Source organism: Penicillium roqueforti (genome assembly GCF_015533775.1).
Source record: "Penicillium roqueforti strain LCP96 04111 chromosome Unknown scaffold_07, whole genome shotgun sequence".
Lineage (NCBI taxonomy): Eukaryota > Fungi > Ascomycota > Eurotiomycetes > Eurotiales > Aspergillaceae > Penicillium > Penicillium roqueforti.
This window is the reverse complement of record NW_024067571.1, coordinates 320388-344866: the sequence shown is the minus strand read 5'-3', so window position 1 is coordinate 344866 and position 24479 is coordinate 320388. Positions and strand designations below refer to the sequence as shown.

The 24479-nt window shown below is 48.6% G+C and overlaps 8 protein-coding genes across 8 annotated transcripts; 5 read left to right on the top strand and 3 right to left on the bottom strand.

The window, feature by feature from the left end:
• Positions 1 to 570: 570 nt before the first annotated feature.
• Positions 571 to 891, top strand: LCP9604111_3942 (uncharacterized protein; the record flags this gene model as incomplete). The annotated part of the gene is made up of 2 exons (XM_039071586.1): positions 571 to 603; positions 667 to 891. 2 exons carry the CDS (start codon positions 571 to 573, stop codon positions 889 to 891), a joined length of 258 nt encoding a protein of 85 aa, XP_038930026.1.
• A 6923-nt stretch (positions 892 to 7814) lies between these two features.
• On the top strand, positions 7815 to 10352 carry LCP9604111_3941 (putative homeobox and C2H2 transcription factor; the record flags this gene model as incomplete). Its single annotated transcript, XM_039071585.1, has 1 exon — positions 7815 to 10352. The coding sequence occupies one exon, from the start codon at positions 7815 to 7817 to the stop codon at positions 10350 to 10352; it is 2538 nt and encodes an 845-aa protein (XP_038930025.1).
• Positions 10353 to 11500: 1148 nt separating this feature from the next.
• On the top strand, positions 11501 to 13385 carry LCP9604111_3940 (multicopper oxidase; the record flags this gene model as incomplete). The annotated part of the gene is made up of 3 exons (XM_039071584.1): positions 11501 to 11735; positions 11792 to 12269; positions 12329 to 13385. The coding sequence occupies 3 exons, from the start codon at positions 11501 to 11503 to the stop codon at positions 13383 to 13385; spliced, it is 1770 nt and encodes a 589-aa protein (XP_038930024.1).
• A 355-nt stretch (positions 13386 to 13740) lies between these two features.
• Positions 13741 to 14113, bottom strand: LCP9604111_3939 (thioredoxin family protein; the record flags this gene model as incomplete). Its single annotated transcript, XM_039071582.1, has 2 exons — positions 13741 to 14038; positions 14091 to 14113. The coding sequence occupies 2 exons, from the start codon at positions 14111 to 14113 to the stop codon at positions 13741 to 13743; spliced, it is 321 nt and encodes a 106-aa protein (XP_038930023.1).
• A 622-nt stretch (positions 14114 to 14735) lies between these two features.
• Positions 14736 to 15426, top strand: LCP9604111_3938 (RNA recognition motif domain-containing protein; the record flags this gene model as incomplete). Its single annotated transcript, XM_039071581.1, has 4 exons — positions 14736 to 14755; positions 14811 to 14883; positions 14943 to 15049; positions 15201 to 15426. The coding sequence occupies 4 exons, from the start codon at positions 14736 to 14738 to the stop codon at positions 15424 to 15426; spliced, it is 426 nt and encodes a 141-aa protein (XP_038930022.1).
• An 827-nt stretch (positions 15427 to 16253) lies between these two features.
• Positions 16254 to 18494, bottom strand: LCP9604111_3937 (uncharacterized protein; the record flags this gene model as incomplete). Its single annotated transcript, XM_039071580.1, has 2 exons — positions 16254 to 18376; positions 18431 to 18494. 2 exons carry the CDS (start codon positions 18492 to 18494, stop codon positions 16254 to 16256), a joined length of 2187 nt encoding a protein of 728 aa, XP_038930021.1.
• A 319-nt stretch (positions 18495 to 18813) lies between these two features.
• On the bottom strand, positions 18814 to 22062 carry LCP9604111_3936 (Zn(II)2Cys6 transcription factor; the record flags this gene model as incomplete). The annotated part of the gene is made up of 4 exons (XM_039071579.1): positions 18814 to 19481; positions 19542 to 21764; positions 21823 to 21872; positions 21947 to 22062. 4 exons carry the CDS (start codon positions 22060 to 22062, stop codon positions 18814 to 18816), a joined length of 3057 nt encoding a protein of 1018 aa, XP_038930020.1.
• A 1339-nt stretch (positions 22063 to 23401) lies between these two features.
• On the top strand, positions 23402 to 24431 carry LCP9604111_3935 (flavin reductase family protein; the record flags this gene model as incomplete). The annotated part of the gene is made up of 2 exons (XM_039071578.1): positions 23402 to 23460; positions 23573 to 24431. 2 exons carry the CDS (start codon positions 23402 to 23404, stop codon positions 24429 to 24431), a joined length of 918 nt encoding a protein of 305 aa, XP_038930019.1.
• Between the last annotated feature and the right edge of the window lie 48 nt (positions 24432 to 24479).

Here is a 24479-nt window from a genome sequence, read left to right as displayed (position 1 = left end):
CGGGTTCGACCCACTCGAGTGGAGCGGCAAAGGATCGTTGAGGAGCGATGCACTTGCCAATCAATCGTCGTCGATGACAAGATGGCACCTTTTTTTCAGGTTCTCGTCTTCAGTGTTATGGGTACAACAGCGCTAGACCCTTCTTTGTCTCGCTATCCACTGTGCCCCTTTCTCATCGCGTTGCCAATAATTTGAATAGTACATTTTCCACATCTGTGTACCAAAGGTGTGTGGATTATTGTCATATCAAATTCGTTTTGGGGATTAGACAGATTATCATGTGATTTTCGGGCACCTTGTTATGACAGCCCCGCCTTTGGACCTCGTGATCTCTCAATAATAACAGGAGTCATTAAATCTTTTGGCTTTACAAGGTTGTAAAGCCGTGCAAAGTTGCCGCACCTTCCGTTACTGTCTGTCTGAGTGGCACCGATGGCGGGCGAACAGCTATGGGACAGTGCGAACGAGATCGTGGTGAGGATGAGGAACATCATCCAGAGCAACACTCCAGATCGCATGAAAGAGTGTCATTTTGGGTAGCAGTATCGACTTCTGTCTGAGGGCAGAGAGATGAAAGTGGATATGGAAAGTCAAGGTTATCAAGTACGTCTGACGACATCCCCTTGTTACCATTCTCAACATAATTTCTAAAGGATTATTATTTAGGTCTATGACTGCACCGTTTTCCACTTCATTGTGCCTGCAAGAATCGAAAACCCCACAAAGCGACTATTGCTTGTTCCAATACAAGGGACTTCGAGTTTGACGCCAGCAGAAACTCTATCACCAGCATCATACTGGGATATTAAAAATGACGCCAGTCGGGTCCTCACGCCGGACCAAACGAGTGGTGCAGATATCATGATCATTACGCTTCAAAAAGGCAAATAATATGTGGAATTGCTACCAAAAATATACAACGTGAAGTTCTGACTTGTAGTCTAGGGTAATTAGCAGATGCCATCTCTTCAAGACCAGACAATTTGCAGATTTCAAGAGACCAATGTTTCCAGGTGAGATGTAGGGGGAAAATGTGGGATCAAAGATGAGGATATGTATATGAAATTGTTGAGAATGGTCTGAGAGGCCTCAACGCCTATACACGGGGTATTTTAGAGATTTGTATGGTGGGAATAGCTTCAATACGGGAGCTGTAACTATAGAGCGGTGTGGAAAGGCGGTATACATTTAGGTACCTTTAGAAACCGATATGACTAATAATCATACGCAGACGAGAACTCAACGCGATTCTACGCCTCGACTTACACCGTATCGGATGACTCTTATTTGATGGAGTTTGGATTTCATTCTTACAGTGTTACACAACGTCCGTCTTATCTGTATGCCCCAAATCCAAGCCAACTTTTACATCCGAACCATAAGCCGTCCCTCTAGCCTGCTCAAAACCCTCCACACCATGTAACCACCCAACCCGATCCTTTGTATACTGCTCAACCCTCGGCCTCAACTTAGTCTCATGTAAGTTAAAATCATCCACCGTTCCAATACGAAGAATGCTATGTCCCGGGTATGCCTCGCCGACACGATACATAAGCGAACCACATGTTGAACAGAAGAAGTTGGTCATTGTTTTGCCGGAAGCGATTGTTCGAGACTGGCTGTAGGATTTAAGATTTTCCCGGCCGCGCAGGTGTACCAGATGGGAGTCTGCAACTATGAAGTTGGATGCGAACATCGATGCAGTGATTTTGCGGCAGTCTGTACAGTGGCAAAGGAATGTGTCAACTAGGCCGGGACCGTCGGTTGGCTATAGTTCCCCGTTAATGTTAAATTCGCGATCCTTGGTATTGAGTATGCGCTATACATACAAAGGCAAGTTGTATGGCGCCACAGTAGCATGTAGCTGTCGCTTGGTGCTCGTGAGACCAACCGTCATCTGCGCCGCCGGCTAGGGGTATGTAGGGTTTGGATTTGTCGATCGGCATAATCTTGTTTGGAGCTATCCAGAATTGGTGATGCTAAGTTGTATATTAAATAATTACAGATAGAGATCGTTAAAAGTACTTTTTACAATAAAGTACTTTGTACAATATTGTATTATCAATCAAGCACTGATGACGTGGCAGACATGTGATATTTTACCCAAACAGGAGTTTTGGGGCTGAATTTAAAGCCGCTACTAGTTATTAACTGACCACATTCTTGGCATTGCACATCTTACAATTAAAGGTAAGCCTATGGTAAATGTAAAGTGAGGGCATTCAATAGTGTCGCTAGACTTACACTTACACCGATGGAATACGTCTTTGGAAAGAAATGACTTGTTACCATATTAATATTACAAAGGAAAGCTAATCGACCAACGGCTGCCATTCTATGGTTTGGTCCGACGTGAAAACCAATCAGTAAGTGCGTAACTCGATATCTCGTCTCAGTATGCCAGGTGCCAGGCACTATCCACTGGACGAAAGCAAGGTCAAGTCTCAGCCGTGGTTCTCCCCGACTTCTTCACAGCATATACGCAACATCTGTTGTATAATGATAATGTCTCCCTGTCCATTCGACCGGACCTCCCTCATAAGCATCTTGTAGTCTAGATGAATATCCCGATTCGAGCCCTTCAGCAGTGTCTGCACCCCTTGTGACTCGTAGTGACTACCTAGCCCCCTTCTCCTTCCTTTAATCTTATTTTGTGTAAATTTTTCCACGCTCTCTCCTTTGGCGTCGAAATTTGTGAGGCGAGATAGTGGAAGCCGGCTATTGAGTCGTACTGTGAGGGTTTGTGGGCGGGATATGCTGTTTGTATGGGGTCACGTCGTGTTCATTGTCTAAGGGTACTGCTCAAATAGGCGGTCTGACATTTTAGTCTGGACTAGCATGTCTTTCACTTCGACATCAACCAAATTCAGCCATTGCCGAACTAGACGTTTAATCCAAATATACTCCATTGAGTATTTTGGAATCGTTAATACCACAATTTGTCAACACGCGGATGATAATGGCCCATTTAGATTCATCTGCGACGATTTTACCCCAGCAAACATGATCATGAAAAGCGATAGCGATCTCACAACTGTCAGAGTCGTGGACCTTGAGTGGGTTTATGCAGGACCAGCGCAGCTCTTCGGATCAGCTCCTTGGTGGCTTCTTCATGATCGACCGGTCAATGATGAGTGGAAAATCGAAAACAGTGACCACGCCCCGGTGGCTACAGAACATTATTTCGATTGTCTTCGCATATTTAATGAAGCTTTGGTAAAGGAAGAAGAGAAAAGGCCAAAAAGTCAATACAAGGAACTCTCCGAGCATGTTAAATGGTCCGAGACTTCAGGAGCCATATGGGTTCATATGCTTCTTTTTAGTGGGTTTTTCAATCCACTCGGCTTTCCTTACATGAAGTGGCGGCAATTTATCGGTTTCGAGTGGTGGATGAAACGTGTTAGTGAGCTGCAAATTAGACCAGAGGTGAAAGACTTTGTGTGTGACAAGCTTCGAGACCTGGATGAGTATGACAAGGGTCGAAAAGGTCGAGGAACTCAAGGCCTGTCTCGATCGTGGTCAGATGACGAAGGATGAGTTTATTATGGCTGTTGATAAATATTGCTGTGATCATACTGTAGGCTCGTTGCCATGTGTCTCTGAATGATTTCGTTACTACACAAGGTCAAGAGCTTACGATTACAAACTGGCTTTCCTCTTGTCGATTTCAAGGCCTAAAGACTTCAATCAATTTGATTTATCTCTGAATATAATCTATTATCCGCTCCAATGAAGAATGTCTAATTCAAAATGACTTTTCCATAAGACATGATTGTAGGCCGGGTATGTCGTTGGCCAATATATAATTTCCCCGTGTCTAAAATCTTATCCCCCAACCCCATCCCTTGCAAATGCCACGAGACACGATAAACGCAATTGTGCAGGAAATATAGAGAACACCCCCAAAAATAATCAGCCCATAGAACTCCCCATTGTTGTGCTGCTGAATAGCGCCTGCAATAGGGATAGCGACGAGGGTACCAAAGCTGACTATCGTCCATGTAGTTCCAACTCTCTTCCCATAATCTTGGATTTCACAGACCTGAGAAACGCAAACTGGTGCAATACTGATAGCTGACCCACTCCAGAAGCCGAAAAGCACAGCGTAGCCAATGACAATTCCCAAGCTGTCGGGGTCGACCAGATCCTCGGAAAGCCAAAGGATGAGAGTGAACAGAGAACACATTAAGCAACTCACGATCATGACGTTAAATCGACCCAACCGATCAGCGACCAGTCCCGGGAGGAATCGTCCGAACACAGCACCAAGATTCAGAAAGACAAGAACCGCATATGACATCTGTTCATCGAATCCGGCATGAAGTGTGTAGGACGTGATGTATGTGATTGGAATAAAAGCCGCAAATTCAGCAAGAAAGACACTCAGCGTGACGGATGCGTATTTGATATCTTTGAGAGCCCTGAAGTCGATGGATGTGACTGCTTTCTTGGAAGGGAGTCTGGTGCGGACCGTGAGACATGCAATTGAGCATGTCACTACACATACCAGCGCGATTATGCGAATTGCCCACGCAAAACCGATGCGAGGAGCTGCAAAAAGAATTATCAAGGGAAATATGCAACCCCCAATGCCTCCCGCTGTGCAGGCTACCCCAGTTGCCCAGCCACGTCGAACATTGAACCAATGGCCAACAGCCGCCAGCGGAGGTGTGAAAAGTGTGCCAGCTGATATTCCGCCGAGAACGCTGAATGACAGAAATATTTGATAATACTCTTATTTAGAGTCAGACTTTGTTTCTTGCGTAGGGATGTGTGAATTCGCAGTGAAGGTAATACGATAGGGGAGAAACACGAATAGATATTGGGAACACACCATGACTGAAGCTCAAGAAAATCAACGAAAGTACTATCCCAATAGAGCCCGGGAGCACCACATATAGAGGTCCATGGGAATCAAGAATTGCGCCTGAGGTGCTCGTTAGTTCAGATTGCATTCAATATGGTGGGAAGACGATTACCAAATTGTGCACCCCCCAAGAAGAGGAAAAATGTGTAGGTTCCATAGATCCAGCCAATACTCGACTCCGAATAATCCCGGAGTTGGTGGGTACTTGTCCAAGGTTGTAGGGCTCCCAGGCTGTTTAAGAGCCCCATGGACGGAATCATGGCACACCAAGCCCCAAGAACCACAGACCATGCCTTCAATCCACCTTCGGGGTATTGGTCACGGTCTGACTCAGATGGTGCGATGTGAGGCAAATCGCGCTCTTGAAAGTCGATTCCCTGCTTCATTCTAAGATAACGAGAAGGAGGTTTTCTCAATCAAATTGGGGGCAATTCAGGTATAAATGCTCTGGTTCAAATGAGATTCGGACATTGAAACACCCGTTGAATTACCGATCATCGAAATTTAGAACATTGCCAGATTCTGACGAGGTTCAATTTCCCCTCAAAACTGTTATCTTTGGAGAAAAGGCCCCACCAAATGCTTTAACCCAAAAGGGAAGTTGTAGATCTTTATACATCTTCTGTAGATGTTATATACAAGTATAGCCTGATCTATTTTATATGGGCATCTCTCGCTAATTCAGTCAAATCCTCAGAGCCTGCACCATTCGTTTTTACACGCTAGCCTTGGCTCAACGCATACATGAAGAATCAGTAGGGAGAGAAGCAGACAGCCGCGTCCTTCATTAGACTGACAAACAGGCTGCCTAGCTAGGTAGCCCGTATATCTAAGTCATCTTTGTTGACCGCCATCATCTAACATGCCTTTGATTCCTCGGTTCCAGTATCAAAGTTCTTGCACTTTATGGCTTCTGGTTACCTACCCCATTCTATTCATCATCTTCTCATATGATCTACATCTGATGAAACAACAGACAAACAGGAATCCGGCCTTCGAATAATTTCTTCCAAGAGAGGCGTGGCAAACCGTTCACGCGTAATTCCCTCTGGAGATTGATACGGTTCCAACATGACTCCTTATCTTCCCCCCGAAAATCTTACCCGAATCTTTTCTTTCCTCCCAAAAGAAGATAGTTTGGCCTTGTACGCAACCGTCTGCAAGACATGGCTGGCTGTCATCGAGCGGGAAACCTTCTCTATTCTATGTCTCACTCCTTCTCGACTCCCGGATTTCCGTCGCATACTCGGTCTTTTAGGCTATGCACCCTCAAGTTAATCCAGACAGCGGCAGGTCAACGTCACACGCCTTGAGTTCAATATTGCACTTCCAGAATACGATATTCTAGCCCGCGCCGCTTGTGAAAATGAAACCGATCCGTTCAGAACAACCAGGTGTTTACAGCCGCGTTGACAGCCCTCTGGGGAGCTTTGAAGGAGTGGCCAGAAGATAGGAGTCGGATTTATCTACTCCTATGTGCTCAGTCTCCGAGTGACTGGCTAGCGAATCCCGATGATGAAGGAAGGATGAAGCGATATGGAATGCAAGTTTTACTGGATGAGTGATGACTTACTCCATCGGAGATATGAACATTCTTTTCTTGAGCTTGCGGAGAACGCGGACACGCTACCGCCAATCGATATAATTTGTGAACTCGAGATCAGGACTGTTGTATATCGGAATATTGCGCCAGAAACTGCGTTCAGAATCATTTCCCGTTTACCAAGATTGAGATCGCTTCAGGCTGAGTTCGACGATGAAACATACGATATATTGCGAAATCATCTACGTCAAGGTATGCCGCTTCCTATACCAGTCATGACAAACAATCATCTACTAAATATTAGATTTTGTTCTCATCATTGAAAAAAACACCTGAATCTATCGAATCTCTCATTTTGAAATGGAGGGCTCGATGTGTCACTATACTAGAATACGAGCGCAATAGAAAACCGATAATGTCACTTCTCAGCTTCTTCCAAGTTCACTGCCTAGAGCCATCAATTATCATTTTCCCCATATAAAACAACATTCTCCGTCTTTTTCCTCTCTTTTGTACAATCATCGTGTATCACACATTGTATCTTCTTTGGTATTTATGGTCTTGAATGGAGACAAGTTGATTTTACGGCGGCATATCCAAATGCATCGAGAGAATATACAGAAACCATCTACATGAGGCAACAGGTTTCGACTTCTCCGACGCCGAAGGAAATTCAAACCAATAGGTGTGCATGTATTGTAAGCTAGCTTCAGACCTTTGGAAGACGATCCGTTGTTTACATGAGGAAAGCTGCATGGATCTAACGGCTATAATAATCCACGTGAACTATTTTATTATCGCTGCTACTATAGAAACAGTATACCTTTTACACAACACAGATATAAAAAAGAAAGCCGACGTCCGATATCGCGAAGAGATGAATCACCGGGGCTGGGCAACGACCCCAACTCGACGGAGCTTAACCTAAATAGGCTTAGCGTTGTCATCCAAAGGGCGCGCCGATGCATCCATTTTGGTCCTTTTTCACTCGGATTCTCCACCCGAAGCCTTTCTCCGCCCACTCAGTGTGGACTTCCTTCCTCTCAAATTAATTTCTTCCACTCCGTATTGTCATCGGAGCCTGCGATATGAGGTGGATACCCAAGCATGTGTTTCGGCCTTATTCCTCATGACCATCATGCTTATCGTGAAAAAAAAAAGCCACACGGGATTTGCCTTTGAGCGGTCCAAGTGAATGGTGCCCACCTCTGGTTCCAAGGTCACGGAGCTCCACCAGAATTGATTACTCACTCATCTCTCTACCCCGGACGAACCTTGGAAGGGTACTATTTTCTCTTCTGACCGACTCCTCTTCTGCTTTGAACCGTGTTCTTTATTGTTCCCTTACTCTGGTCCTGAAAGGCTGTCCCCTGTGCAGCATTTCCCTTTAGAATCGTTCGCAACATGGAGTATTTCGATTTCGAGGGCGCCTCGTCTGCCCATGGCTCTAATCAATTAGACGACGATGTTGCTTCGATTGATATTGAACTCGACGAACCCGAAGAACAGGCAGCAAATTTCAACTCGATGGTTCATGATCGGCCATTGGAGTTCTCCAATGACCCGGTACCGGAGCAGTCCGAAGTGAATGTCGGACAAGCCATTGACCCTGTCGACCGGGCTCAGGAGCCGTGCGACTTCTGCCGACGAATGGGATTGGATTGTTTTGTTGCAAAGCGCGGTATAATGAACTATGGTTGTACATGCTGTATCTCTCTTTGGCGTGAATGCAGTTTCACTCACGCCAAAACGCCGGGCAAGTTCCTCCAGACATTACATAGCGTGTCAGAGAATGCCTATGTTCCTACAGGCAGCTTGACCGGAAGGAAAGCCCTCAAATCAGTCTCATACAATACACATTCCAATGACCCAGATGCACGCTCTCAGAAAACTGGTGCTCGGTTCTCGCGCAAGGCAATCAGCATCCTGAAGGGCTGGCTGAGAGATCACGACGAGAACCCGTATCCTACCGAGCAAGAGAGGGATGACCTGAAACAACACACTGATCTGACTCGGACGCAAATCGCCAATTGGCTCGCCAATGCCAGGCGACGCGGCAAAGTTCGTGCGTCGCCTGGGAGCAGTTCTCCTGTTCCAGGAGCTGTGGACATCCCCATGAAGCAATCCGTCAACGTATCCCTCATGACTCCCCTTGAACGTTGGAAGTACTCTCCCCCCGAAAACGAACCGGCTACGATCAGCGATATTACCCGTGCCCTGGCCAATCCCCCATTCGATCCCTCCCGTCCACGCCAGGCTCCATCGAGTCACGTGAGGGCCCGTTCTAGTAACAATGAGTCAAGCCATGCTAGCTCTGAACATAAACTGTGCGCTGCCTCCGCCAGTAGTTTTGATTCATCCATTTCTGATCTCTCTTTTGCTTCTGCATTCTCCCATCGATCTTCTCTTTCCTTTGGGTCAATGGACCGGAAAGACCGTCGCCGCCGCCGCAAGGCCTCGGTGCCTGTCAATACTCTGGCCCATTCAAAGGCCAAAGCTGCTCGTCCTTTCCAGTGTACCTTTTGTACCGACTCCTTCCCTGCTAAGTATGACTGGCAGCGGCACGAGAAGTCCATACATCTTATCTTGGACAAATGGACATGCTCCCCTCACGGCGGTGCAATTGAACAGGACGGTATACCTGTTTGTGTCTTTTGCTTGGCAGCTAATCCAGACGATGAACACCTTGAAACTCACAGTTTCGTCACCTGCCAAGAGAAGACAGTGCAAGAGAGGACATTTTACCGCAAGGATCATCTCAACCAACACCTCCGCTTGATGCACAATGCCAAGTTCCAACCCTGCATGGAGAAATGGCAAAGCAGCATTACAGATATCAACTCCCGCTGTGGATTCTGTGGTTCCCTCTTCCACACATGGAAAGATCGAGTAGACCATTTGGCCGGTCATTTCAAACATGGAGCTAGCATGGCTCAATGGCAAGGGGACTGGGGCTTTGACCCACAGATCCAAGCTCGCGTCGAAAACGCCATTCCGCCGTACATGATTGACTACGAATGGCGGTCTCCTGATCCCTGGGGCACTGAGCATGCTAAAGGGGATGGTAGCACACTTATGCTTCCCGTTCCTACGGATATCAATTGTTACCATCGGCTTTCTCGCGCACTCACTGCATACATAAATGACCAAAAGGCACAAGGTCATGTTCCGTCAGATCAGATGATACAAGCGGAAGCTCGTCGCGTCATCTATGGATGTGACGATCCCTGGAACCAGACCTGCGCAGATAATATTGTTTGGCTGGGTGTCCTAAAGCGTGACTGTGGATTGGAGACTCCTGTGAACAACGACAGCATCCAATTTGCCGATCTAGGCATGCAGCCTCCATTCGCTATCAATGGCGGCCTCCGAGCTCCACCCCGGGAGATCAATATGCTAGCGCGAACAGTATGCCAAGGGGCCGCCATCCACAGCCCGGCAGTCTCTAGCCCTAGTCTTCGCAGCCACGGCTTTCCTGGCACTGGCTTTTCTTCTGCTGGGCCCAGCCGACCGGGGAGTATATCAGGCAGTTACGCTGGTAGTGCAGGGATGATGTCAGCTGGTCCTGATCCATCCTTCTCCACGGATTGGGCTAGTAGTCTTCCAACCACTGCGTCTGTGCTGGGAGAAAGCACAGCTGACCCTTTGGTACAAATGGGATTTGACCCAGAATTCCTACAACGACTGAACGACAGCTACAGTGAAATCAATCCTGATGGTTTGGAAGGCTTGCATCTAGATGGCGCCGATGGTCAAAAAATTTCCGAAGAACAAGGATGGTCAACGAAAGGCTCACTTGGTCAGCCCATCTCCCCGTCTCGTGGGAGTGAGTTGTCTGCTTCAAACCCGGTTGCTATTTTCAATTCCAAAGCGGGCCACCCTCCTGCATCGAATGACACCCATGATGACATGCCAGGCTACTTTGTCGATGGCAACTATTAATGTCTTTGGCGGCTATTTACTTCCCCCATGCCGTATCATACATGGCAAGAAAAGTTAACTTCACAAAATTGTTACAATCTTCCTTGTTGATAGCATATGACTTGGATATTAATCATGTTTTCGAATATCACAAATCAATTGGCGTTTTCCATTTCCTTCTCCTGTTTTAGATCTCAGCTGCATCCAGGCAGCTTCCACACGTCACCTTTGTGGCGGGTGGTTCAGTTTGGAATCCAACTGCCCCCATCTTCCTTCTATAACCTCCCTCACCTAAGGCTTTCGTTTCATCCTGAAAATTGCGTACCTTGATTCAGTTTCAGCACGTGGCTCCTAAGTCGGGATGAGGATTACACCGACTCTTTTTCGATGAAAGCTGATTTATGACTGGTTGAATCATAGTACGATGACGACCGAGACCGGCAGTTCTTTGATCAGACTAGTGATATTCATTCTCATCCGTGTAACATGTAGGTTACCGGAACTCTGACCCCAAGTCAGACTCTCCCACGGCTGTGGAAACTTTGTGCCCAGCATGCGCCATTCATCCCGGATACACCACATCAGCAACGTGCCAAATCCCAAAGGATTCCTGTCTTGAATCTGCCCGCTTAGGGCTATGCTTACACACAAGCAGTGCCAACACCTTCATTACAGATTCATCCCTGCAGCACCGCCAAGCTATTGTTTGGGACTACCGGGGTATCTTGAACTTTGAGTCCTTCATTCGCCAGGAGTCAGCCTGCTGTTCCCAATCGCGTCCCTTGCTTCAGATCGAAGATTGCGACCTAATTTAGCCTTTAGTCATTGGCTTAGCTGCGAAACAGGCTTCAAGACCCAAGATCAATCTACTAATTCTCGGATGAACTTCGCCCCCGCCTATTCCCCGAGAAGTTAGATTAGTTCCCGACAGAAGTAGATGGCTTATTCCATTTATTTGCGCCTATACGAGCTCGCAAGAAGACTCGCCCATGAGAATCCTGCATCTGATGTGATAGACCCACATAAGAGCTGCGAGATGCATATGCTCACTCAATGCTCCATGACTCTCCCTGGGCCGGCATAAAAGGGTGGGAATCCCATAAAAAGCATGGGACATCAAGAGCAGGTTCGATCTGATAGTGATTTTCAGTCTAGTGTTATCTTTAGATATGAAGTTCAGCCTGTCCCTTTGGGCTCTGTGCCTCGTCCAATGGACACATGCGGCTACAGTTTTCTTTCCAGTTACCTTGACATGGTCTAACAGAACTGTCGCAGGAGTGTCTAGGCAAGTGATTTTGACAAACGGGCAGTTTCCTGGTCCCCCGCTGCGGATCAACCAGGGGGACAATGTTGAGTTCCTCGTTGATAACCGGTGCCCGTTCAATACAACTATACACTTCCATGGTAAGCTCTTCGATGGCTTGAGCTGATTTGCATATCCATACTAATGAATTCTATAGGAATTGAACAGCTGGGAACTCCTTGGTCTGATGGAGTCCCGGGTGTCTCTCAGAGATCCATCACACCGAACACCTCATTCCTGTATAAATGGACTGCAACCGAGTACGGAGCCTACTGGTATCATGCCCATCACCGCGGCTCTCTCGAAGACGGCCTTTACGGACCGATCTATATCACCCCTGCAGCCTCGGTGCAAAAGCCCTTCAGTCTTATCACAACCGATCCCGCTCAGCTGAGGGCTATGATCCGTGCGGAGATCGTGACCTCTCCCGTTTTGCTTTCTGAATGGCGTGTCCTCACGTCGGAGGAGATATGGGCTGCTGAGATTGCGTCTGGCACAGACGCATTCTGTGCCAATGCTTTACTCATCAATGGCAAAGGGTCCATCACTTGTCTGCCACGTGCTGAGATTGATGCCCTGACGACACCTGTCCAGAAAACGTCCTTGGGTGATGGTCTTAAACTAACAGATATGGCGTGAGTGGTTGTCTAATGAGTACTTTGATGATCCCGGCAAAGACTAACTATATCACTAGATGCTTCCCTCCTAATATCACTGAAACGGTGTTCAACTTCCCACACAACTACGCTGCCATCCCCCCAACCATGTTCGAAGGCTGCGTACCGTCACAAGGTCCCCAAGAATTATTTACTGTCAACGCAGCCAACCAATACGTGAGCTGGGATCTCATTAGCACAGCCGGCCTGCTAGAGCTCACCTTCTCAGTCGACGAACACGACATGTGGGTATACGCCATAGACGGACGATACATCGAGCCTCTCAAAGTCAACGCAGTCACCGTTCCAAACTCAAACCGATACTCGGTTCTGATCCCCCTCACCCAGCCAGCCGGAGACTACGCCGTGCGCATGGTCAGCGCCAGCATAAACCAGTTCCTGAACACGACGGCAATAATGCGATACCAAGGCGTGTCGCAGCTAACCCGGCCATCCAACCCGTGGATCCAAATCAACAACGCAGCCGCCAGGACAGACACCGTCTTCCTTAACGAGTCCATCGTCGTCCCGTTCCCAGCGCTCGTCCCGTCAAACAATATCGCACAAACCTTCTTCCTGCACATCAACCAAGTCGGCGTCGCCTACCGCTGGAGACTCGGTAATTCCAGCTACGGCCTCGAGCTCGAGGAAGCACAGCCATTGCTCTTCAACCAGAACTCTATTCCCGGCGACTTGATCGTCCGAACGAAGAATAATACCTGGATCGACTTGATTCTTCAGACGGATACCATCCTCCAGCCCCCGCATCCGATCCACAAGCATTCGAATAAGCATTTCATTATCGGTCAGGGGAATGGTACTTTTAGTTGGGGCTCGGTCGCGGAAGCGGTACAGGCTGTTCCTGGTAACTTTAATTTGCAGACGCCCCAGTATCGGGATACTTTTCATACGCTTCCGGCTGTCACGGGCTTGAGTTGGACGGCGATCAGGTATCATGTTGTTAATCCCGGGGCTTTCTTGTTGCATTGTCATATTCAGGTTCATCAGAGTGGGGGGATGGTCTTGGCGATGTTGGATGGGGTTGATGCTTGGCCTGTTATCCCTGCGAATTATTCTATTGCTGCTGGGTTCTAGTGTCTAGATGAGGTATATGGGATAGATTTGGGGAAGTATATAGGTGGGCTTTCTGACGCCTTGGTGTGATGTTTACTTTGGTATTTGCTGTAGGTTGCACAGTGTATTGAGTGGTTGTACACGGGATAATGGGATGCCGAATGTTCGAGCAATATCTGTATGAATGCACTCTAGAATAAAACATAGTTGAGAATCCCTCTTTGATAAAAGAGCCGTATCCATTAAAACATGATCGGATAAGCAGCTGTCTGATCGATGACATGCCAACATTATAACAAGACCAGCTTAGCAGATGACTGGAGGCATGTATCCCACAAGCACAAGCACCTCGGTGGATAAAAAAAAAGAACCGCCCTCAAAGGAGATGAGTTTTAATGCCCTGCTCAACAGCAGGCAAATGAGCCCCAACAATCTCTGTAATCTTCTCTCCGTCCTTAAATAGCATGAATGTCGGCTTAGCCCGCACACCTAGCTCCTGGCCAACATCCTCGATTTTGTCGACATCCACCTGGTAGAATTTCACTGGGGTGTAGAGGTTGCTCAATTCTTCAATTTTCGGTTCGATGGCTTTGCAGTGTGAGCACCATTCGGCGTAGCAGTCGAGGACGACGGGGTCTGGTGAGCCGAGGATCTTTTGTAGGAACTCGGCTCTGCTGTAGGGTATTAGTTTGTGTTTGTGTTTGTTTGTGTAAGGGAGAGACTTACCTGGTGATTTCAATGACAGGCATATTGATGATTGAGTTGAGATGAGGAGTTGAGAGTATGAGTTGTAAGTTGGTTGTAGAATCAAGGTTGGGTGGAGGAGAAAGAAGATTTTATATAGAACGTCCGGGGGTGGGGTGATCTAGATGGGATGGTATGACCTCATAACGAGAACACATAGGAAGGAGGATTCTAAATATAGTTTTCGATACGGTACTTTTGCTCTTGGTCACTTGTTCTACAACATCCACACTGGATATTATTTCAAATGGTGCCATTGTTGCATACGTCTGTTGGATGAGGTGCAAGTAGTGTAGGAATCTAGACTCCTGACAGCGTGGGGAGACGGGTCCACTATGTATGACAAAGCGACAATACAGGTAAACAGATTACCCAAACAAGTATACATAAGTCAGGTCTCACAGACGCCATAATCCAAGCCAAACGCACGTCAAACCGCCAAATCGCAAAATCAAAACAAAACAAAACAAAATAAAAAACGCGCCTGAAAAACCAGGAATCAGGAATCTGTGGGGTGATGTTGTTCCGTCCCGGGTTGTATTTAAGATCAGGCTCGGCTGTGCCCCTCTTCACACTAACACCCTTTCCCCCTCTCTCTCGATCTCTCTCCACCCCATTTCCATCAAAATGTCGAAGCTTTTCATTGGGTAAGACTGACCCTAGTGAAGATATAACATGCGCCTGCTGACCCTCATTTTCTAGCGGTCTTTCCTGGAACACAGACGACAACAGTCTGCGCCAGCGCTTCGAGGAATTCGGCGTTGTTGAGGATGCTGTGAGTCGCTCTGACTTCCATCACTGATTGCCCAACTCTAATGTCCATTTTCTTTCTAGACCGTCGTCAAGGACCGTGATACTGGTCGCAGCCGTGGTTTCGGTTTCGTTCGTTACTCCACCGACGATGAGGCTACTGCCGCTATGAACGCCATGAACAACCAGGAGTAAGCAAGCTAATCCCATATCTCCTCTCCTCCGCTTTAAGCGACTGGTCAAGTCAAGTCGTCCTGGGACAGTCGCGCATCATGGGCGTCGCCTGTTCCAGCGCGACATCTACTTCCCGTCAGAACATCTACTAACAACCACTTCTTTCAGGTTCGACGGTCGCCAGATCCGTGTTGACAAGGCTACTGAGCGCGCTGCCGGTGGCGGTGGTGGTCGCGGCGGCGGCTTCGGCGGCGGCGGTTACCGTGGTGGCGGCAACGGAGGCTACGGTGGTGGCCAGGGTGGCTACGGCGGTGGTCAGGGCGGTTACGGTGGTGGTCAGGGCGGCTACGGTGGCCAGCAAGGCGGCCAAGGTGGTTACGGCGGCGGCTACTAGATGTTCCTGTCACGAAGCTTACGAAGGTCTGGACGTGATTAGCACTTTTTTACGAAGGTTGTGACTTATGCTGGGTTGACGGATAAATTCGCTGGGCCAGTGACACTTGAACCTGCCCAATACAAAATCGAACTCGTTCAACTAACCTTACCTTTAATCGATAATCAATAATATCGAGCCTTGAATCAGTTTTCCATTTTGCTTTCTGCTTTCTGCTTTCTGGTGTACATTGTGGGATGTAACAAGTAGAGATTGCCCCGCATCGTGAGGACAGGTCGCCTTTAGAATAAGATGTGGACACAGGTTACATGGAAGAACCAGTTTGAAGGTTTCGTGCATTGTCTCCACACGTTCTATGCATAATCCACAGATCTGATATCCAATATCTGTCAAATAGCTAATCTATTGGAGAGGGACGATCACTAAGCGAGCGGGAGGACCTGGGGGCAAAGTGGAGATATCAAAGTCTAGACTTGGCATTGTTTCATAAAAAGATTTAAGGCATTTTATGTCATCCCAGGAAAAGATATCCAGAAAAAAATATCCAAAGAAAGACTTCTACTACTATCGATCCAACTGGATCATATCATTTGAAAAAAGCGTTTACGGCCGATATCATTGAGTGAACATACAATTTATAAATCTGAAAAACCAGATGAGGTTCGCTAATATAAGGAGAATCATAAAGCTGAACTAACGAGGGGCTATGGCTATGGCTAAATCAGCAAAAGACATCAAAATGGAGAGGAACATTGTAAAAATCATCAAAATGCCAAACATATCGCCTGATATCGTTCCTGTCGTGGTCGTAAGGTTGAGAAAGTGGATCAATCTGTTTTTTCGTCTTTTTCGAGCTCTTCTTCTTCGCCATGATTATCAGACTGGGCAGTCTCATCTAACAAAACGGGAGACTCGATAGAGTCAGTGGAAGAAGGAGAGGACTCTAGAGGCATAGCAGTAGAGTCCACAGTGTCATCCAAAGGAGTCTCTGGGTTGCCCCCAAGGGGAAGTTGCGTAGTCCGGGTAGGCTCCATGAGCTCGAACGGCACAGAAAACTCAACGGGGACATCAGACAAAGAAGAAGAATTTTCATCCTCCTCAAGTGGAGCCTGCGCATGAGGATCAAGAGAGTCAACAGTCAGAGAAGCAGACTCCACTATATCAGACGTCGAAAAGTCGGAATTCGGTATAAAAACAGAAGGAATAAGAGATGGAGCCGCGCTCAAATTCGGCACAGCCGAGGAGGGCAGGATCTCATGAGCCGAGCCTTGTGAAAAATGGGAGTAGACGTGGACTTGTTGCTGGCGGGAACCGATAGCAAGAAAAACCACAAGGACACTGAGAACAAGCAGGGCAAGGTTGCGCTTATCGGCCGCCAGAACACGGATGTAATTGATGAGGAGGGTCGAAAGAGCAGGTTCATGTTCCTTCTTCTCCAGCCCAAGTTCAGGCGTTTGGTCGAGACGAGCTCCAGCTTCCGGGAAAGCCTGCCTGAAAGTCATATCATCAGACGTCGTGAAAGACCCCGTATCACTGACCATGCGGGCATGGCCATGCCTAGGCGACTGCAAAAACTCCGGTGGGACCTGCTGTCTACCATCAACCGACGGCGACATCTGCGGTATCTGACTATTCGCCTGCTCCACAGCTGCCATCTGCTTCTCTGCAAGCCTCCTCTCCAAATTATCGCGAATATCAGAGGGCAACCAAAGCCCTACCTCGACATCAACCTTCTCCATATCGCGCCACGCAGCAGCCCATGCCCCAGCGCGCATCAATCCATTCGCGGCAAATACCTGAATCTCCCATTTACGATTACTATCTCCATGCCGCACATGCTTCCCACAGTCGGGACACTCATCCCCCTGCTCGCCGTCCGTCTCGCTCTCTCCGATATCCGAGAATTCCCCATCGGAGCCAGAGCTAGAGTCATTGTCGTCCTGTCCCACGAAGTGCCCGTTCTGAAGACGTGGCCGTTTCAGCTCGAGGCTCTCCAACAGCCGCTCCTCTAGGATATCGTACAGGTCCTCCGGGTGCGAGATCAGCACGCCACGATCGCGCAGCACGCTCGATCCCACCCGGTCTTGCAGCCGCCGCCAGCGCCTCCAGTATTGCGCCGGTAGCTCTTCTTCGAGGATATCCTGGTTCCTCGGGTCCGATGCCCCAGGTACTGGGATGGACGGCGGGAGCAAGGTGCAGTGTAGCAGCACGAGGGGAGCCTCCCTCTTGGGCTTCGGCTGTTTCGGTGCATTGGGCGAGTAATACGGTGATCGTCTCAATGGGGAGGGGCCGGGCGACCGTGACCGGAGGCCTTGTCGTCGTCGCGGGGGCGTTATATAATCATCGTCATCGGCTTCATCTTCTGTGTGCATTTGCATCGCCCGGACGGAACTCGGTTTTCGGAAGGCGGCTTCGCGCTGGCGGATGGTGCGGTTGTTAGCGGGGCTGTCATTGAAGTCGCCGAACTCGGACTCCTCCATTCTGTAGCCGGCTATCTTTTCGTTGATGTCCATCTCTGGCATTTTATTCGTTCTGTCGACTGGGTGGATGAGGACGGAGGCTGGGGTCGAAGCTAGTGATGAGCGACTCGAGGCTCTGGATTTCAGTTGGTCTAGCTCATCGTCCATTTCGTGGCCGAAGACGTCGCTTGTTGAATGACGGGACGAGGAGGAGCTGTATTCATGGTCTTGGGTTGAGGACATCTGGGCATTATCGGCAAGGGAGGGCTCGGACTCGAGGGAGGATATAAGGAAGCCTTTGCTTGGAGGAGTGAATGGTTGTGGGCTCAGGATCTCTGTGCAATTGATGTTTTGTTGACTGTCGTCATTCAACTGCGCCATGAGATTCTCATGTAATGGCTGGCGGGAGGATGCGTTCTGAGACTTTCGAGCGCTGTCTGTGATAACAAAAGAATCTAGGGACTTGGTAAAACCAAATTCCACATATTCCCCTTTGTGTGAACGCGAAATTCAAGACACTCCAACGTATGTTGACAGTCGCTCACCGCCCCGTTGTTCCGGGCAACCACTGACATGTCGATCGTCAAGCCACACAATATACTCGTACATCGTAAGTTGTATTGAACGTGGAACTTCCAAGGTTATCGTGGGTTTATACCGTCTGTTAGGATCTCAAAGAAATCAATTTGCAAAGAAACTTTTTTTAGTCTATTGGAAATGGACTTGAACCCAACTCCTCCAAGTCAAACATGCCGGTTTGAACATACACAACCAAAAGAGGGATCTATTGCTGGCAAGGATATCATCCAACATGACGCCAAAAAACCCCCATCTCGGTCGGAAATATATAAACAAAAGCAGAAGCTAATCGCTGGAACAAAGGCGAATGCAAATCGCCTCAAGCAGATAAATATATACGAAAAGAACATTACGGAGGTCGTGACACATCGTCAGGACTCATGAGCGGATAATTTTGATGGTCGCCGAAGAAACTGAGGACATCTTGAGGGAGGTATTCCAACCACGGAAGGATCTCGCCGTTAACGAACGGCAAAGAGTCTTGCTGGTTAATGGAGTTCATATCGACCTCATGACTCCCGATCATCATCCCGTTGGCATCGTCCATTCCCGGCTGGAGATCGGATGTTGCTTGGGGTATCGAGTAATTATATGCGGAGGGTTGGGTATCCATATGTGAAGTTGGTAGCCCGGGGGGGAGCATCCCGGGAAAAGTAGATTGTGTTGTCTGTACGGGGCGTGTTGTCCGCATGTTTGATTCGGGATAGGTCGAATTCATGCCCATGTAATAAGAGGCGTCGGTGCTAGTTGTTCTGGCGTGAACATTGGGGTATTTAGCATTTGTCTTGAGTGAGGGTGTCATTTCTTCGTGAGTCCTGGCGGGTGCAATAGATTGCGCATATGAAGAGCTTGGCCCCTCGCCGGCATTCGTCGGTAGGACTGGGTAGCTGTGACTGTACTGCGACGAGTATGTTGGTGTATTGGGCGAAGACTCGGCCTCGGTCGTGGACATCTGATAGAGTAGACTCAAGTTGGGCTGTGAAGAATTTGTTGCTCCTGTGAGTGCCCATCCGATAGCTGTCAAGATATAAGTTGTTAGTGCTATATTTATCATAAATATCAACGAATCTCACAAACCTTGACTTGGGTCAATGTGTGGTGACCATTTCCCATCAGATGAGATATCCGCGACCCCGGCTGGTCTTTCTGGATCAAAGACAGAATCCGTCGGTGCATTGCCCGCACACCAAGCTCCTGGCCCAGGCGGTTGCCCAGGGGCGATACCTTGGGTAATTTCCATCTCCTCCACGGCGTAAAGGAGAGGGTCGACAATCCCCTTGGCCTTCTGATCCAGCACTGTCAAAATATACCCAGTGCCTTCCCAATATGTATTGAGTGCTTTCAAGGCCTTATAACACCGCTGATAGTTCTCTTTGGCGGCAGAAGCAAGCAAGATATGCTTCGCCATAGACTTTCGTTCTGTCCCGTTCGATGACTCTATAGCGGGCATCACGAACCCACTGGATTGATTCGCCAACAGTGGCTGAGGTTGTTGCGACTCAGCTCCCGAGGATGAGGACGCATAGTAAGCACTTTCCATGAGGAATGCGCACGCCGCAATGTACATCGGCTGACTCGTGAAAGGATTGCCAATGAAGCTTTTCCCATCGACAAGTTCCGAGAAGGATAAGATATCGGCAATGGTTTTGGCAGATGACATCGACAACTCACGACTATTCGGGTAGAGATGTTGGATTGATCCACCAAATGAGTTCAACAACGTCGGTTGGTGAAGGAGAACTATGAGAGTATGGAACCAAAAATGGAGAAGAATGAAATTAGTTCCCTCCTTGGCTTTGACATAGGCCTGGAAATTGGCTGCGTTGAAATGAAGTCTGGGGGACAAGTGTTGATAGATGCCGGTCAGGTCGCTTTCCATCCCAGCCAGCATCTTCAACGTATCAGGTGTGACGAGGTTGACATCCTGAATGCCATTAATGAGGTCGGTCACCCGGCCGTACAGATGAATGATCCGAATAAGTGGTGGGAAAGGCGCGGGCCACCCATTTGGTAGCTGAGATTCAGATTGAAGAGGGAAACAGAGTTCAATATCCTCATCGCGCAGTGTCACTGGCCTCCCAGTACCCGAAGAGATGACTCTGTCTAGGAAAAAGATGCTCCAGAACGAGTCTACCCGTTCGCGCTCCCGGGCACGTTCCTCAACCAAAGTCTGTGAGGTAGTCTTGGGTGTCAGATGCACATCCAGATCATCATACTGTTCCTCTCTTAGTTTCCCCGCGTGACCTGTCATCACTTCACTCGGTGTGACGCCGGTCTTGCCATAATTATGTTTGAGGCCTTGCAACTTCTGCAGTCCAAGGTCCTGTGCCATGCGAATGGATATTCCAAGGTACATCCACAGTCCACTGTCGTGATTTGATCCGAATTGTTCATAAGCGAGTAATAAGCAGGCTTGGACGGCAGAAAGGGTTGGACATGGCAGTGAATCCACGAGACCGCTCATCGCGCGATGACCAAATGGCAGGCCACGGTCCCACTTTTTATCGTCGAGTGGCGGCTGCGAACGATCGATAGGAGGAGCCTGTGGAGGATCAAGTGATGGGTGTATTGAGAATCTAGCAGCTAACGAGCACACTGCATCTACCAACATGGTGTCGACCTTCTTCTCCTTGAGGTCCTGGAGAAATCTCTCTCGCTGTAGGAAAGGAAAGCTGCAACCGAGGTGGGCAAAGAACAGCTCGCACAAATGGGATACAATATTCGAAACCGGAAGTGCATCATCTCGGTCATAAAATGGGATATTCGCATCGCGACTGTCCCGATTATCCGCGGCAGTAGCCAGGGGTTTTGTGTGAATATCGGACAGTTTAGGGCTCCTGAGAGGAGAGAGAGATTCTGAGGACGTGGACGGGTTACTCTTGCGAGAACCTCGGACTTGCACAACCATTTGTTTAAACCCCGGTACAATCGCAGTAGGGCCGAAGTATCGAAAATACGGGACGTGTGTACGACCCCCCGAGCTCACAGAGGTACGACCACTCGCCGGACTGTCCCCAACAGCCTGTGTATCCAAGTCCTTGTTCGCAGAAGTATCCCAGGAATAAACTTCCTTTGATCCGGGCGGTTTCGCATTCGGCTTATCCGCAGAGGGCTTGGCTATCGTTGTTGACACTGGTTCGGGGGAGCTACTTTCGACTGCCCGGGCAGCGGGTTGGCTCAATTCATTCGGTGCGGAAATGGGCGGCGCTCGAGATGCGGAGTCGGACTGCGTTCGCCGGTGTGCGGTCGACTCGGTATATCCGAGGCAGGTATGCTTGTAGTCGGAGCAAGTCTTACATACTTCCCTCATATACCCGTCAGCAAGATATCCACAATCGAGACGCCCCGTCCATCCTACCTGGTTGTTCACCTGAACATCGAATCTTGCGCCGACGACATGTTAAGCAACTGAATAAAACAAAAGTGACGTCAGTGTCTTGGTCCTCGAAGTTATGTCCGTGAACTATATGAGGCCCACTTACGCGGCATTAACGCGGCGCCGCTTGGTTTGGGGCTGCCCATCTGTGGCAACAAAGCGGATTTGTCTGGGAACAGAAGGAATGCCGCCGTTCTTCTTCTTGGGAGAAGGGAGGCTCATGGCGAGCCAATAATTATCCGTGGCCTCGACCCATTGGGTACCTGCACACTCCCAGCTTCAGCTTGAGCGCGTCGGGGGATTCTCGGCGCGGATCTTGGATCCTAAGGTTCAGGGAGGACGAGGATCGGACGGATGAAGTAGGGAAGGTGTCAAATGGCGAAAGCTTCATTAGGAGGAAATCAACGGTGGCCAATGTTCCAGGCTAATAGGGGAGCAAAAAGTATGTGTGAAGTGTTCAAGGGAGAAAAGTTGGGGAAGAGGGGAGTTGATAAGGCCTCGTGATTTCCTTCGCTTGTACTACGCCACTCTTTCTAGCACAGTTTACATTTCCGAAACTTTTGGAAATCTCACGATGTATTTGTGTAAGGTAATGTTCTGATTCGAAAACATCGGAGTCAGTTTCCCCCCTTTGACCGCTATGCCGGAAATAGCCACGCCATCCCCGTTCGGGAGCAATCGGTCATGGGACGAGGCGATCCCTTGTGTTTTATATACCTATACTGTAATCACTTTACTTTTGGGGGTAGAAATACCATCTTTAAAGAATAAAGCGAAGACGGAATATAATATGCCTGACGCTCATGAACTTGAATGACTAAAATAGGATCAAAACATTGAAATTCATCGCATCAACTCCGAGGATCCAGGCTTTGGGGCAGATGGAGCTTTTATGGGGAGAAGTGGGTTGGGGACTGGGGACCCGTATTTCACTCCCCCACGTTTCCAAGTATAGACCCTTTTAGCAACACTACGTGTATATATTCTCCGTATAGGTACTCGGTATCTGAAACGGTTGATCGTTCATTCCAAGGTTATTTAAGTAGATTTAAGCTTATTCCAGATCTCAAACAGGGAAATCTCCCCAACAGACCGAAGAATATAGTATTTACCGACAGGCTCCACATCAGTTTCTAGAAGGTCAGGTGAACGGTGCTTTTAGCCGGCCATTTCCTGTGGACAGTTCAGGATCAAAGAAACAAAATCCCGCAGTTGTGGGTTTAGGTCAGTAATACCAATACTATGGATTCATTTGCTGATTTATGCCATTAATACTTGCAAATTTTCGAATGTCCTGTATACATGTAATAATACACAACTTTACGGTCACCCATAATCCTGAAACAGACCTTGTACACATGACGTGACTCGGTTTTTCTCCAGGGGCAAAGGTTCCCCGGCGATATCCCCGGAGTCGGCCCGATAGTCGGTAGAGGAAGTGATATAGTGCGTGGCAATACAAGTCCGCGGCAGCCCCATCCGTGGCACTAAGCTGCAGCCGAAGCTTGATAGTAAATGCGATAAGAATTTCTTGGAATCAAAGAGCTGCCCCATATTCCCCATGTTTCTACTTAAATCTGCCTCCCGAAATACTCGGAGGCTCTCATTCTTGCAATTGTAGTAAGTATTTGACTGCCCTCACTTTCTAGCGAGCATGACGGAGGTGACCCTCATCGTCAACACTTCGCGGGGCAACCCATACTGAACCGCATGGCTGATTTATAATCTCAAGTGCTGATCTCGCAACACCCCGCGCACCATTTCAACCCAATCACCCCGCTCAATTCTTCAGCCACACCTGCACAATGCTCAAAGTCGGCCCCGATTTCGAGAAAACCCAAGCCTCGCGGCCAGATTTTCGCCGCGATGCCGAGATCACATACACCAAGTCTCCAAACCCCACATGGAAGCAAGGCGATGGCGCGAACGACGACGGCGCGAGTCTGAAGAAGGACCACGTCGAGATCGACCCCAATGAAGAGGGCCGTCCCGTGGCCTCCAACTATAAGTTCCTGATCTCAGGAATGGTCCCGCGACCGATCGCACTCGTCAGTACGCAGTCTGCAGATGGCAAGACTACCAATCTCGCCCCATTCAGCTACGCGCAGGTCATCAACCACGACCCGCCGCTGTTCACAGTTGGCTTTTCTGGGTCCATGGAGAAAGCCAAGGACTCATTGAGGAACTTGAATGAGACTGGGGAGTGTGTTATCAATATCATCTCCGAGCATTTCCTTGAAGCGGCCAACTCGACTTCTATCAATGCCCCTTATGGTGTCTCCGAGTGGGAGATTTCGGGGCTGCACCAGGCGCCTACCTCTGTTGTAAAGCCTGCTCGTGTCAAGGAGTCCATTCTTTCTATCGAGGGCAAGCTTGTTGAGTTGAAGGAGTTTGAGAGTCGGGTCACCCCCGGTAAGAAATCGGGTGTGCTTGCTATCATTGAGGGCGTTCGTTTTTGGGTTCGGGATGACGCTATTAACGAGGAAAGGAATCTTGTCGATTTGAAGGTTCTTAAGCCTATCAGTCGTCTAGGTGGTATCTCGTATGGTCGAACCACGGAAGCCATGGAGATCCCGAGACCGCAATTTTAGGGTTATGTTTCAACCCAGAGCCTTAGCTATATGAAATAGATCAATAGA